Source organism: Myodes glareolus, chromosome 1, assembly GCF_982192425.1.
Source record: "Myodes glareolus chromosome 1, mMyoGla1.1, whole genome shotgun sequence".
Taxonomy (NCBI): Eukaryota; Metazoa; Chordata; class Mammalia; order Rodentia; family Cricetidae; genus Myodes; species Myodes glareolus.
In genome coordinates, this window is record NC_142026.1 from 130438219 (window position 1) to 130452721 (window position 14503).

Sequence of the window (14503 nt, forward strand, 5' to 3'; positions counted from 1 at the left end):
ATGATAAATACTAACCAAATTTTATTGCACAAGCACCTCATTCCAAGGGAGGAAATAATTTTTTAACTGAAATAAACTATGCATTCTAAGTGAACAAATAAGTTTTAATAAAAATGCTAAGAGTAGAATGGGTCAGAAAGCTGCCTGAAGGTACTCTCTCTAGAGCGTGACTAAAGTCGTACGGCATGCCTTTAGATCACAGGCCTAGCATTGATAGCTTATCTTAAAAAATCATTTTCTGCTTTGGGGGAAATCTTTCCATTTATCACAACATCAAAATTGTTTCAATATCTTGAACATTAAAGTAAATGAGTTTAGAAACTTAAAATTGTTATTATGATTTGATTTCCATAACATTTGCTTTTGTTGAAACTATCTGCTTTATGTTTGTCAGGTATATGGTCTTTACTAAATCCCATTGACTTATCTCAAGCTAATTGGCTGTCTCTACCCTTCTATATTAAAGTCCTTGAAGGAAGTAATAGTTCTGAACAACTCAGAATGGCCTTCAGGAGGGAAGTGTCTGTCCTATCTGGTCCCACAGTTGTTCAGATCCAAATACACACAAGGGGCCTATGTTAATTATAAACTGTTTGACTTTCTGCTCATACTTATTATTAACTAGCTCTTACAACTTAAATTAACCTATAATTCTTATCTATGTTTAGCCGTGTGACTTTGTACCTTTTCTCAGGAAGGTATTCTTATCTTGCTTCCTCTGCATCTGGCTTGGACTGCATCTCTCCTTTCCTCTTCCCAGAATTCTTCTAGTCTGGTTACCCTGCCTATAGTTCCTGCCTGGTTACTATTCAATCAGCATTTTTTAAAAAACCAATGTGAGTGACAGATTTTTACAGTGTTCAAGAGCATTATCCCACAGCACCTTGCATCTGAAATGCACCAATTGTTCTGTAAGTTCTGCAGGGTGCGCCAGGTGTCCAAAGTGGAACTCAGGAAACAGACTCAGCTGGTTGGTCCTGGTGGTACCCAGGAAATAGTATAGTGGTTCAGCTCCCTGCTGTTCATGGAGACCAAAATAGTCTTGGAACATTGAATTAAGGCCCTATACCAGAGGCTCTAGAATACCAAATCCCACAGAAATGAGCTGCTTGGTGCTGAATGACTTAGATTTTTAACCGTGCTTGACTGAAAGCCTCTAAGTACAAACTGAAACGTTAAAGGAGTGTACTAGCTTCTGTAAATAAAAAGTCCAGGGAAGCCCTTGCTTCAAGTATTGCAGTCTCTTGTGTTCTTTAAAATCCTCAGGCAGGGGGCTTTGAAAGCCCATTTTCAGAAGAGTTTTCCCAACAACTATAGGCTATAAAACTGTCAGGTTTGATGCCCTATTTAAAAATCTTCCCATGAGGGAGAAAACCTCTAGTTTTTTAATTAGCTCATTTCCAATGTTTATGGAAAAATAACTCAGACCAGATAACATATAAAAAGGAAGAGGTTTATATAAGTCACAACTTTAAAGGCTAAAGTTCCAATCAACATGGCACCAGCTCTGGTGAGAGCCCTTCTTTGAATCACACCTTGCCTATCATGATGTCATGGCAGGCGTTCATGCTAGCAGAAGGTGCCAAATGGCTGGAGGAAGCCCAGAATGGTGATGGGCATTGCTCATTCTTACCCTTTTATAGCATTCTTCTCTCAAGTAACAACCAGGGTTGGAATGACTAGGCCAATTCATTTTGAGGACAAAATCCTGAATCAATAGCCTAAAGATCTCCTGCTACTCTTGTTTCCTAAAAGACCCCTTTACTAATAATAAAGGGAATATATTCACACTGTGAATCTGTGAACCATGTAAAAAATCAAACCACAGTGGCTCCACTAGGCCAGAGGTCATTTCTATTTCCTATTATCTCCATCTCTTAAAATCTTTGTGACCTGAACCAATAGTAGAGCCTACGGCACAGCTCCCAGAGAATGGCAAGGAAGTCATTCTCTAGCATAATTCTAGGGATACTATTACAGAATTTGAGTACATAAATACTAACTGGGAAAAGCAATAGGTGGTAGCTGTGTACAGGATTGTTCTATCATCAATCTAATTTATTATTACAAATGCTTCTGCGTATCATTCCTACCTCATCATTCAACTTTCTGTTTGCATGCAAGACAAACAACACTCCTAGCTATTTAGCCAGAACAGGAAGTGCATTCTATTTTTAACTGAGTGTTCACAATAGATTAATAAACCACAGCCAAAAGCTATATGTCACTCACTTCCTATTGACAAATTAATGGATTGTGGAGCTGAGGTATAGTCACACAATGACAAACTTCTCGGCAATACAAAGGAAAGGACGTTTGATGCATGCAGCCAAAAACTGATTTTGATGACAGTGACTTCACAGATATACATATGTCAAAACTTGCCAAATTGCACTCACTGTGTATAATTTCTTGCATGTCAATGACAGTTCAATAAAGACATTAAAAATAAAGCCAAAAATGTCTTAAATTTCAATCACCACTGGGTGAGGGCTTATTCATCATCACATGCACTTTCCCTACCTCCTGGCATCTGTATTACTTCCCCCTCATACTCACTGCCATTTCCTGGTAGAATATTACCCTTCAGAACGCCAAATATATTCTTTGTACCGTTTCAACTCTACACCTTGAGCAGAGTTCTTATTCTCCTTCTAGAATGATCTACTTTTATCACCACGTTCTTCTTTGAACTTTAAGACAAAATATGGGTTTCTGGAATGCTTTCCACCTTACTTGTCCCTCACCTGCTCTATTTACCAATGAGCATTGCCATGCCCCAGAGCTTCTAGTACAGGGAAGTACCTATGATATGTATCTATACACATGCAAAGGTACACATGTCCTTGTACCACAGTAGTGTTTGATAATTTAAAATCTCTCCATATAGCTAAAATATTCTCTTATATCCAGAGTATCATTATCCACTCTCTGGTAGTTCCCCTTGCCAACTGCACCAATCCCAGCAATTGCTACATTAAAGACAAAGAAACAGATTAAGTATAGCAGTGCACACTTTTGATCCCAGAACCTGAGAGTTAGAGGTAGGAGGTTCATGAGTTCAAGATCATGAGCTCAAACAGTCATGCTGTATAGCAGATTCAAGGCCAGTCTGGGGTACATGAGACTGTCTCAAGTAAATAAACAACACCCACAATTGCCATGTTTTCTATTGTAATAACTATTTTATAGAAAAGATAAGTTGCAATTAGGGAAATTACTATTATCTCATGAGAACTCATTTATAAACGATCAACTGTTACTTTGACAGAGTCCTGGATCTACTCTCAGGGTCTTCCATTACCAAGTGATGTTCTCTTAAGGGAATGACACCGGTCTTTCAGATGGTGTCTCTCATAATCCCTCCACTGTTCTCCTGTTTCCTAGATACACCAAGATGAAGACTGCCACCAACATCTACATCTTCAACCTTGCTCTGGCAGATGCCTTGGCAACCAGTACACTGCCCTTTCAGAGTGTCAACTACCTGATGGGAACGTGGCCCTTCGGAACCATCCTCTGCAAGATTGTCATCTCGATAGATTACTACAACATGTTCACCAGCATATTCACCCTCTGCACCATGAGCGTGGACCGCTATATTGCTGTCTGCCACCCGGTCAAGGCCCTGGATTTCCGTACCCCCCGAAACGCCAAAATTGTCAATGTCTGCAACTGGCTCCTCTCTTCTGCCATTGGTCTGCCTGTCATGTTCATGGCAACCACAAAATACAGGCATGGTAAGCCTGAGCCAAGTCTAGTCTGATGTCTTGGTGATATCCTGAGCCAAGTCTAGTCTGATGTCTTGGTGATATCCTGAGCCAAGTAGAACTCATGGCACAGTATCCTTTGTCAAACTGTACTTTCAATTAAGAAATTGGTTAATTAATTAACTATAATAATAAAATAATAAGAGAAACTAAAATAATAAAAATAAGAAAAGACCTTCAAATACATTGAAATGGGAAGATTTCTCTATAATTACAGGCCTTCTAGGAATTTTAATAGGACCAAGGTCTACATATTGCTGATTTCTCTGAACTTACTTCAACAAAATGTTGAATGCATGGGAGCATAGCTTTTCCGAACATAATTTAAGCTTAAGTCCAGAGAACGCTTTACTGAAACTTGCTCTAAATTCTCAAGCAATTGACAAATTTACCTGTCCTGACTTAACAGCAACTACCATTCCGAAGTGGAGGGGAAAGATTCGTTAGCAGGAAACTCCCGGGAACCTTAGAAAATATAAACTTATAAACTTATAACGTTTATAACAGCATAAATCTCACAAGTGTCTGATTCATCGCAAAACGTACATAACTCTCACTTCATAAAATCTTAATGTGATACACATGGACAGAAAAATGGGAAATGTAGGAAGGGGGAAAGGAAGTAAATTCTCTGTAATCAATAAATGAGTTTCCTTCTTAGTTTCATTCTTTCCTCACAAATCTGTGTAAGCAACAACCTTCACTTAACTCAGGTCAAAGCTATTAGTAGACAAAGGAGCATCTCCAGTACCTAATGCTATAACTAAATGTCCCTGCTAATTTTCCTTGAAAATTCTTTTCTTCCAGGATCCATCGATTGCACCCTCACATTCTCGCATCCCACCTGGTACTGGGAGAACCTGCTCAAAATCTGCGTGTTCATCTTCGCCTTCATCATGCCGGTCCTCATCATCACCGTGTGCTACGGACTGATGATCTTACGGCTCAAGAGCGTGCGCATGCTGTCGGGTTCCAAGGAAAAGGACAGGAACCTGCGCAGGATCACCAGGATGGTGCTGGTAGTCGTGGCCGTGTTTATTGTCTGCTGGACCCCCATCCACATCTACGTCATCATCAAAGCCCTGATCACGATTCCAGAGACCACCTTCCAGACGGTTTCCTGGCACTTCTGCATCGCCCTGGGTTACACCAACAGCTGCCTGAACCCTGTTCTTTATGCATTCCTGGATGAAAACTTCAAGCGCTGCTTTAGAGAATTCTGCATCCCAACCTCCTCAACGATCGAACAGCAGAACTCCACTCGAGCCCGTCAGAACACTAGAGACCACCCCTCCACGGCTAACACAGTGGATCGAACTAACCATCAGGTATGTGCTTTCTAGACTTACAGATAGCTTATTAAAAAAATACATCACCTGGTAGCAATCCAATATTTAAAACTTTTAGGAGATCAGTTACCAGTTACTGGGGAAATTGAGGCCAGGCCCAAGAAGAGAGGGAGGAGGGGACCAAGTTCTCATCGTGATGTCAGAAAGATGTGTCACATATACTTACATGTTTATTTAGGTATAAAAATATGATGACCCACCATCTATCAAGCTGCAAAAAGTTGCTATCCCCCTAGCCTTGTCTTCTTTGCAAAATTAATGACTGTAATACATCATAGATGTAATTCTACTTTGGAGTACTTGTTTCAAATAGAAACTTCCATATCCCAACAATATCACACTAATATCTCTGTCACTTAAAAGCCAACCACACTCCAATTCTGTTGTTAAAGAGCCTTGTCTGCTGTGGTCATAAATACAGGATATTCCCAAAAATCAATGTCATGGAAAAGGACAAAAGAGAAAAACAAACCAAAGTATACCCATATCTGTATTTGTTAAGGCTTTGGTTTGTAATAACTGGTGTCTGAACACTAGAGCAAATGCCAGCATATTGCTAACTATTAGGTTAGAAATCTGTTTTAAACATCGTCCATACTATTTAGAAATTATTTAAGAGTGATTAGATGTTTGGACATGTGTTCCTTTCTATGTCCAGGAGAGTCCCAGGAAGATCCAAGATTTACCCATGATATTATAACCATACAAGAAATGAAGAAGTTATCTCCAATACTCTCAGAACTTCCTAACTCACCACTTTGCAATAATTTGACATCTAACCTAAAACGTCAGTACACGTATGACTTAATTTTCAATAAATTTTAAATAAGTGTTCCAAAATGCTTCCCCACACCTGAAAAAAAATCCACAGCATATGAAATTTTATAACATGGAACTGGAGTTCATGACTTCTGTGAAATAAATGCTTGGGTCAAAATTTTGGGTCAAGTTTATATTCTCAAGGGGCAGGGCTATGAGAACAGCAGCTTTTTACAAAAGACTTCAGAGTCCAGCAGTTCAGCCCAAGGAAGGCCTGATCACCACAGTGGTAGCTATTCCTACTTGCTGTCTCTTCCTCATACCCATCTCTCCATGTCCCTTTTCACCCCAACTGCGACTACCCAGCCTAGCCAAGGCTTCATCTTTCTAACAAGGTCATAGTTATGTTATACAACCTAGATGAATCGGCCTCAGGAGACATGGAATCCCCATACCTAAATGAGACACGTGGCTAACATAAAACATGTGAGCCAGTTCCCCTGGAGAGCATGTGGTAATGGTGGCAGATTCATTCCCGTCGCAAAAGCACATATTAACAAATTTATGTCCCTGTTTCCAGCTCGGAAATCAAAGTCATAAAGAAATGGGTTTCTGCTCTGCTTCCCCACCTCCCCACGTCTCCCTCTCATTGTTATCCACACTGACATATAACCTGTTCCTTTTTCTAAGCAGTCCTTCATGTTTCATGGCTTTCAAACTCTTGTGCGTCACTTTAAAAGGGTTAAGGATTTAAAATGATTTTTTCTTCTCCAACCCATGGGTAGCCTGTTAGAGGACAGAATTTGAAACTACCTGTCCCAAGCTAGGATTCAAATCCTTTGCATTGAAATAGTTTACTTTCAGTACAGAAAAGGATGGAAATAGGGAAGCTTGGGCTCTTCCTCCCTTCCCCAAGTGCCATGCTGGTTCTTTCTTCCCAAGCTTACAAGGGCATGGCTGATTGGTAGCTTACTGTAGGACACTGTTGGGCCTTCTGTCCCTGCCTGACCCACACTGACCTTCCTCTAATGGAAGCATAGCCCCCAATCTCTCCAGTTTAGCCCCTACCTGACTTACACAAGACTGCTGTTCAGCTTCTCCAAGACAGCCTTTGACTCCCTTCCAAACCCAGTGATTGCACATCAGTGTGGTTCTTGCACAGCCAGAGAAGAGAAGGGAAGCTAATTGGAGAAGTTCTGTCCAAAGTAACTAAAAGGATTGCTTTAGAAATACATCCAATTAGCACTTATCGTTATCACTGCCTCTGTGGAGCGGCGTCAGCATCAGATAACAGGGAAGCACATTAGCCTGGAACTGGCTGCTTCCCAGAGGCCCAGCTGGGAGAGCTGGACCAAGAAGAGAAACTGCAAGGAGCAGAAAAGATGCTCTGACATATTTGAAAATTAACAGAAATCAAAGCTGTTTTCACCCATCTCTCTTTAGGGTTGAGGCAGTCATGTGAAGATGTCTGGGACAATAGAAAATCCTATGGTGGATATTTTCAGGCAACCATTTCAACCAGATCTAAAGGAGGTCTGACTACGTGGCTCTGTCTATGTGAATCATTAGATTAGCTCAAACAGAGTCCAAATCTGATGAACAGGTATTCATCAGATCTGTTGTGAGGAGGCTGCTAGTTTGTTTCCCGGCCACCTGGCAGCTCAGACCCAAAATGATCACACAGAAACTATATTATTTAAAACACTGCTTGGCCCATTTGTTCTAATGTCTTATTGGCTTACACTTATATCTTAATTTAACCCATTTCTAGTAATCTGTGTATCACCACATGACTGTGGTTTACCGGGTAAAGTTCCCACCATCTTTCTCTGGCGGAGCTACATAACTTCTCTCTCTCTCTCCACCTTCGTTCTCCTGACATTCAGTTTAGTTTTCCCTGCATAGCTAAGTTCTGCCCTGCTATAGGTCCAAAGCAGTTGTCTATTAGCCAATGATATTCCCAGAATACAGAGGGAAATCCCACATTAGTGTTACTGTGGGTTTTGTGTTTATTCATTCATTTGTTTATAAAATACTCTTCTTGTTAGAAAATAAGACTTACTGGATTGGCATAAACTTTTTAGTTAGAAGTATGAGTAGTTTGCCGTGGTGATCAATGTTTATGTTCTGTCTGTTTGTGTTTTCTCCAAAAAAATATATATTATATTCCACGTGTCACACGCCAAGCACACTAGTCAACTTCCCATTCTGCAGACCAGAGATCCAATGTCAAACCTCCCGAGAGTGTCTGTATTTTGACAGCTATGCGCTGAGGCCATGTCCACACAGCACAAAGTGAAGTGACGATGTGGCAGTTACCAAGGTAATTTGATAAGCCATACAAGAAATTTCTATGCCTGGCATAAATTTGGAGTCACACGTTCTAGCTGAAGGCATCTAATTAAGCTTTTCTTGTACAGCAAAATATTCCAAAACCTAGAGTCTAGAAACCGCCATCTACATAGAGTATAATTGTGTCATGCATCAGTACGTTGGGCCAGGCTTGCCTGTGCTGTCAGTTTTAGCTGTTCTCACTCATGCCAGTCCCTGCTGGGGCTATGAGCCCCCTGATCTAAGAGGAGTGGCTGGATCCATAGACTTATCCTCTAGAATGCTGTCTTAAGCTTGCCTTCATCATGGCCACAGGTTCTGAAGAAGAGAAAAGCAAACAGACCTCTTCAGGTCTGGTGACAGAAATAGACAGTGTCCCGGGGAGATGACTCAGTGGCGAAAGTACTTGCTACACAGGCATGAGGACCAGGGTTTAGATATCCAGAACCCATATGAATACTGAGGGGCAGGGAGCCACAGCCTGCCTATGGCTGCAACCCTCAGAAAGCATGAGATGGTTATCTCTAGAGAAAGCTGGCTAGAGAAACCAGCTGTGTTAGTGACCTCTTGGCTCAATCAAGAGAGCCTACTTCAATTAGTCATATGGAAAGTAATCAAGAAAGACCCCCAATATCAACCTCAGGCCTCTGCATGCACGCATATCCACCCACACTTATATAACTCTTAAAGTAAATGACAAAGTTACATCCGTGCTTCCTATGAATCAAACAACCCATCAACCTAGATTTGAATGGGGGAGAAGGGGTCTAACTCCTGAAGACAGGAACTCTGGTCATCTTGTGAAGAGATAGAGAGAGGGAAGAGATAAAGTCACTGTGGTCACAGTTGTTCAGGCTGGAGTAAACAGCCACCCCATTGCTTCTGAGAGCAGGCACGCATCCATCTTGCTTCTTCTTGTACCTCTGTTATCTATGTAGCCCAGTCCATGAAACATTAAAAAACACTCCACAGATATCTATAGAATGGCTGAGTAAGGGGAGAGTTGTGGTATTTTGTAGAGAGAAGTATATGGAACACATCTTTCTTATATAACCAACTGTAACTCAAATGACACTGTAACACTGAAATTTGGGGTCCACCCTTCAGAAACAATGAGCAGTAGGCATTCTCCTCCCTAGCCCATGGTATTCTAAACATAACCTAGACTTTGCAAATTGTCTTCTAATTTAATTTTAACAAGATACTTTAAAAGACCAAGACTTGGATTCACTGCCCTGAAGAAGTCTTGCTGTTACTGAGAATGGGGAGAGGGTAATGTTCTCCTCTGGACTTTGTTCATCCCAGGTTCAGCTTCCTGTTCCCTCTGTAGCACCCATGGTGGCTTTATATTCAGTGTGTCGCCTTTATGGACTTTTTTATCTTGATTAGGTGGGGCCCAATGAAAGCATTTATGTTCCATCTGTTCCTGTTACAATTGAGTTTCCCCACCCACGTAGCATCCTGCTGTCCTGCTGCACTGGACAGAACACTTGCCACTATGAACTGCATGTAACATGAGTCCCGTTCAGACCTGAAATGGCACTATCCACTGAGGGCTTTTCCTGCCTGATTTCTACCCAACCTTACCCTTTAAGGCATTTTATACTTGATATCTGTGTGATTTTGAAAATGTTTAACATCATATAAGGAGAGGGGGTGACTCTGTTAGGTTAACGTGGCTATTATTTAAATACAACAACAATAACCATAAAAGAATGCTATGATGCTTTCCTATACCAACATACAAATTAAAAGATGATTGTGTGTGGTCCAGCACATCTCTTTGCCATAGCATCTCTGACAGATAAAAAAAGAGAGGACAAATGCTCGTGGACATTAAATACAATACCCAATAATCAGTAACAGGTGCACTCTAGACAAGAACCATGGGTTTTAAGAATAATTGAGAACTCTTCTCTTCTGCACCTCTCACCCCAATATTATGCCTCTTTCTGTAACCATGGTATGACCATAGCCAGAGATTCTCTGCCTTTATGTTGAACTCCAGACAACACAGGATCTAAAAGACATCCATAAAGGAATCATGGCTCATTGTGTGGGGCCAAGAATCTGCATTTTAAATAAAAACACTATACCAAAATTTCTGATTTAAATAGTGGTCAAAATGCCACTCAGATACAGATCTGAGTCTGTATCCTTAGCACCCACCTAAAACTCCAAGTCATGTGGCACATATCTGTAATCTCTTGGTTATGTGACACATATCTGTAATCTCCAGGTCATGTGGTCCATATCTGTAATCTCAGCACTACAGGTAGAGAGACAGGCAAATCCCTAGAGTGGATCTAAAACAGCAAGCTCCCAGTTAGTGAGAGGGAGAGTTCCTAGCCCAAAACAATGAGTTGAAGAGAAATAGAGAAAGATCCCCTAATTTCAACCACTGGCTACACACACATACACACACACACACACATACACACACACGCACGCACACACACACACGCACCCACACACACGCACCCACACACACGCACCCACACACACACATGTCCATATAGCATGAACATGCATTCATAGAACATATACACACACATATGCACACACAGTAAAGAGCTATACCTTTCCTCCAATTACTACCGTATTTGATGAGCAATTATTATGTTTTCTCACCAAAGGAAAACATAAGATTTATAAAATAATACTGTTATGTTTGAAAACAAGCAGTCATTTTTAGCAATGAGCCTTACAGGGTTAAGTCATGTAACAGTGGTAAAGTTAATATCATGTTAATTTCTTCTCATTGGCATGGCAAGGCCATTCCTAAACCCTCTGATTACTATTCTGAAGACATTTTCTTCGCATCCCAAGCATCTCACTCCAAGAAGCAGGCCAAATATCAGGAGAGACTTGCATTTGAACAAGCTGTAAAACTATGGTATTCCCAGAGAAGAAAATGCAAAAGCCTGATCTTGCAAAGGAGCTACATCACTATCAAATACTGGATTCATGGTTTTTTTGTAGGACATCTATAGAGAGATGATTTGGGAAGAAGATGATTTCAATTCCATGACAAAAGCCCGAAATGAGAATAGCTCAGAAAATTACAGTACTGGGCCACATTAATGCATTCTTTGTGAATGAAACCAAGATGGCTTTTCTTTCAGTTCTTTGGTTCAAAGGAAAATGGTTCAATCATAGTGTGTGTGTGTGTGTGTGTGTGTGTGTGTGTGTGTGTGTGTGTGTGTTATAAATGAGTATGTATGTATGTATATATGTGTGTGTGTGTGTGTGTGTACTTGTATGAAACTAGAGTTACCTAGGCTTACACAAAGATATACGACAAATAACAGAAGCAATTAGTATGTTCCATCACTTAAGTACAATAATAGTAAAATATTGTTTAATTAAAAATATGTATATTTGCACGCATGGCTTTAGTAACATTTATAGATATGTTTGTAGCCAGGGAAGTATATTATTTATTCATATGCAGTATGTATTATGACTTCTATAACTGTAGAAAACAGTGTTTATGGATGAACATACTCAGGGTCATAGTTAAAATGCAGTGACTGAGAATTAAGTCAAATTACAATTAATTTTATGACCGGGATGTCAATCAATGTGGCTCAATATCAATCAATCAACTTCCTGACTCTCTCCATTTTGTTTTATGGTGATTTTGATGTGTATTTTTTTTGGTAGGGAGAGTTTTAAAGATTAGATGAACAATTTATAAATTTACAATTTTCAAAGATTAGAAGAAGCATTTAATTTCCTTGTGCTTCCTTTTCCCATTATTATACATAACTCTTTAAATAGAGCAACTATTTCTCTTTTTAAACTATTTTTAAATTAGATGGGTTTTTTTGGCTAAAGTTGAAGTTAAGGTAAATATTTAATTTGGAACCATCTTTAATGAAAACAAATTTTTCATTTATTAAATTTACTATTTTGAAGTTTTTTAAAAGTGTGTGTGTGTGTGTGTGTGTGTGTGTGTGTGTGTGTGTGTGTGTGAACATTAGCATATGTGAGTACTATGCCCACCATGGCCAGAAGATGGCATCAGACATCCTGGAACTGAAGTAACAGGAGATGACCAGTGGGTGCCTGATAAAACTATATGTAATTTTCAGATCTCTATGGAACACAAGCTGAACATTATGACACAGTCTGAAATAATTGGGTCCAAGAACAGATGTATAGAAAAATAATTTGGGCTATTTGTCTATAGGAGGGAAGGGAGTAAGAAAGACAAGAGAGGAATGGGGGAAGGAAGGAGGAGAAAGAGAAGAAAGAAAGATGGTTAACCTGTACATCCATTTTCTGTTCCCAAACCACTACTTCTGACTGTTCTGTTTTACATGCACACACTGGAAATCTCATGATAACATGTATGGAATCCAGCCCTGACCACCTGGGTTATGCCTCCTTTCCCCACATCATCAAGTCTTCATAATAATCAAGAAGCTGGTTTATAAATAAAGGAGAAATCATCTGCTTCTTTTGATTCAAAGAAACTTAAATATCCCTGGATTTTAGGGACTTTTAAATATGTACATTTCTTTTAAAACAAAAGAAATAAGTGACTGGTCTTTGTGCCGAAATAGGTGCCCTCAAGAGAGATGACAAGCAAGCAGAGTTTATGGAAGATGACTTTAAGAAATAATATCTTAAGAAAAAGTCTTTTTAAAAATTTTTTACAACAATCAAATCTAACTAATAAATTATAGAATTAATAAATACAGAACGGGATATGACTTTTCTGCATTTGACAAATAATCAACTGCTTAGCATCTATTATAACTTACAGCTAAGAATCCCTTTCTTGCTGCACTTTCTTTCTTTATTATGATTTCAGCTAAAATGCCAGCATATTCAAATTTCCCTCAGTATTACTAAATACAGTCTCATTCACAGCCCATAAACTTCAGATTAACTTGGAGTTTCTCTGACAGAGAAAATGACTTACAGCTTTAACCATTATTCTGGAAGAATTAAGGGCCAAGAAGGTGTGTTGTTAATGCTGGGAAGGTCTGAATGTGGCCAGATCTCCTGGTGATAGCAAAGCCTTGAAGGATTTGATGAAATACAACTCATGAAACATAAATCATAACCCAAGGAGAAGAGTCTCTGGCATATCGGGGAAATAGAGTGCCAAGATTAATGGGAAAGAACTGAAGGCTCAGCAAATACCTAGCACTGTAAGCTTGTCCCAGAACCTAGGGCACAGAGAGAAGAAGCAGGTGCCTCGGAGAAGAAAGATTGCTTATGGCAAAGTTATAGAGAATGAGATCAACCGCCAGATGGCACAGCTGGGTCAACTCAATGACCAGGGTTTTAATACGATTTGAAAGTCTCTACCAATATCTATAACCTCATACTGTGTTTAGTCCTGGTCTGAACTTAATGATGTCATGACATAGCTTTATAAAATTTTATCTCATTGTATTCTTAGGAGCCTCAGTCAGTAGAGAAATAGCATGAATAACCCAACTGATTAGACAAGGTTCCCAGAATACTAGAATGCAAAACAAGAAATACAGAGGTTACTGGAGAAAATGTGTAGTCCAAAAATTGAATTATGGAAGCAAAATGAGTGTGAGAGTAGATATTTCAAGACCTCAGAGGAGTTTTTTTTATTGATTTTTATTGAGCTCTACATTTTTCTCTGCTCCCCTCCCTGCTTTTCCCCTCCCCCCTTCAATACTCCCCCATGACAGGCAGCATGAACCAAAGCACCTAAACCATGGTAACTAGATCAGAAAGACAATTAGTACCTGGTACTAAAGAAATGTTAGCCTCACACAGGCAGGCCTCACACTTCAGTAATGGAATAAGCAAATTAGATAAGCGAACAAAATGATGGACGGAGTCAAAATACCTTCATGTAGTTACCTGAAATATCTTCATGTGTTACCTGGAATACACAAACCAGGAAAAGACTTGACTTCAAAGGACCCGATAATCACCATATACTTAGACTATTGGAGCAGTGAATTGATCCTATCCAGTATCACTCCACTAATAATGCCAAGAAGAAAGTTACAGGGGAGGTATTTGTTTCAACACAACCAAAGAAAGAATTAAAAATACAAACTTATTACAGTGTTTTTGATTCACATGTACAATTTGTTCAGTTTAGAAAAGAAAAACCATTTCCAAGTTTTGCAATTCTGTGATGTCCTTGTTCCTAGATGTTTCTGATGGTGGGAGGTTGTGCATTATTCCTGCATTCAAGAGACAGTGATAGATTCTGCATCTTAAGACTCCATATTTAGGGCAGCAAAGGGAATGAGGGAATTAAGATGGTGTGTTTTTCTGATCTGTCAG

The 14503-nt window shown here is 39.7% G+C and overlaps 1 protein-coding gene across 2 annotated transcripts in view; it reads left to right on the plus strand.

Annotated features, from left to right (window-relative positions):
• Positions 1-14503, plus strand: part of Oprm1 (opioid receptor mu 1) — a 57052-nt gene that overhangs the window by 30954 nt on the left and 11595 nt on the right. Inside the window, exons 2-3 of one of the 2 annotated variants that reach the window (XM_048420046.3) lie at positions 3388-3740; positions 4578-5098. In XM_048420046.3, the coding sequence (XP_048276003.1) occupies positions 3388-3740; positions 4578-5098 (874 nt within the window). Of the gene's footprint in view, positions 1-3387; positions 3741-4577; positions 5114-14503 lie in introns of those variants that run through there. The other variant, XM_048420054.3, reaches the window with a different exon arrangement.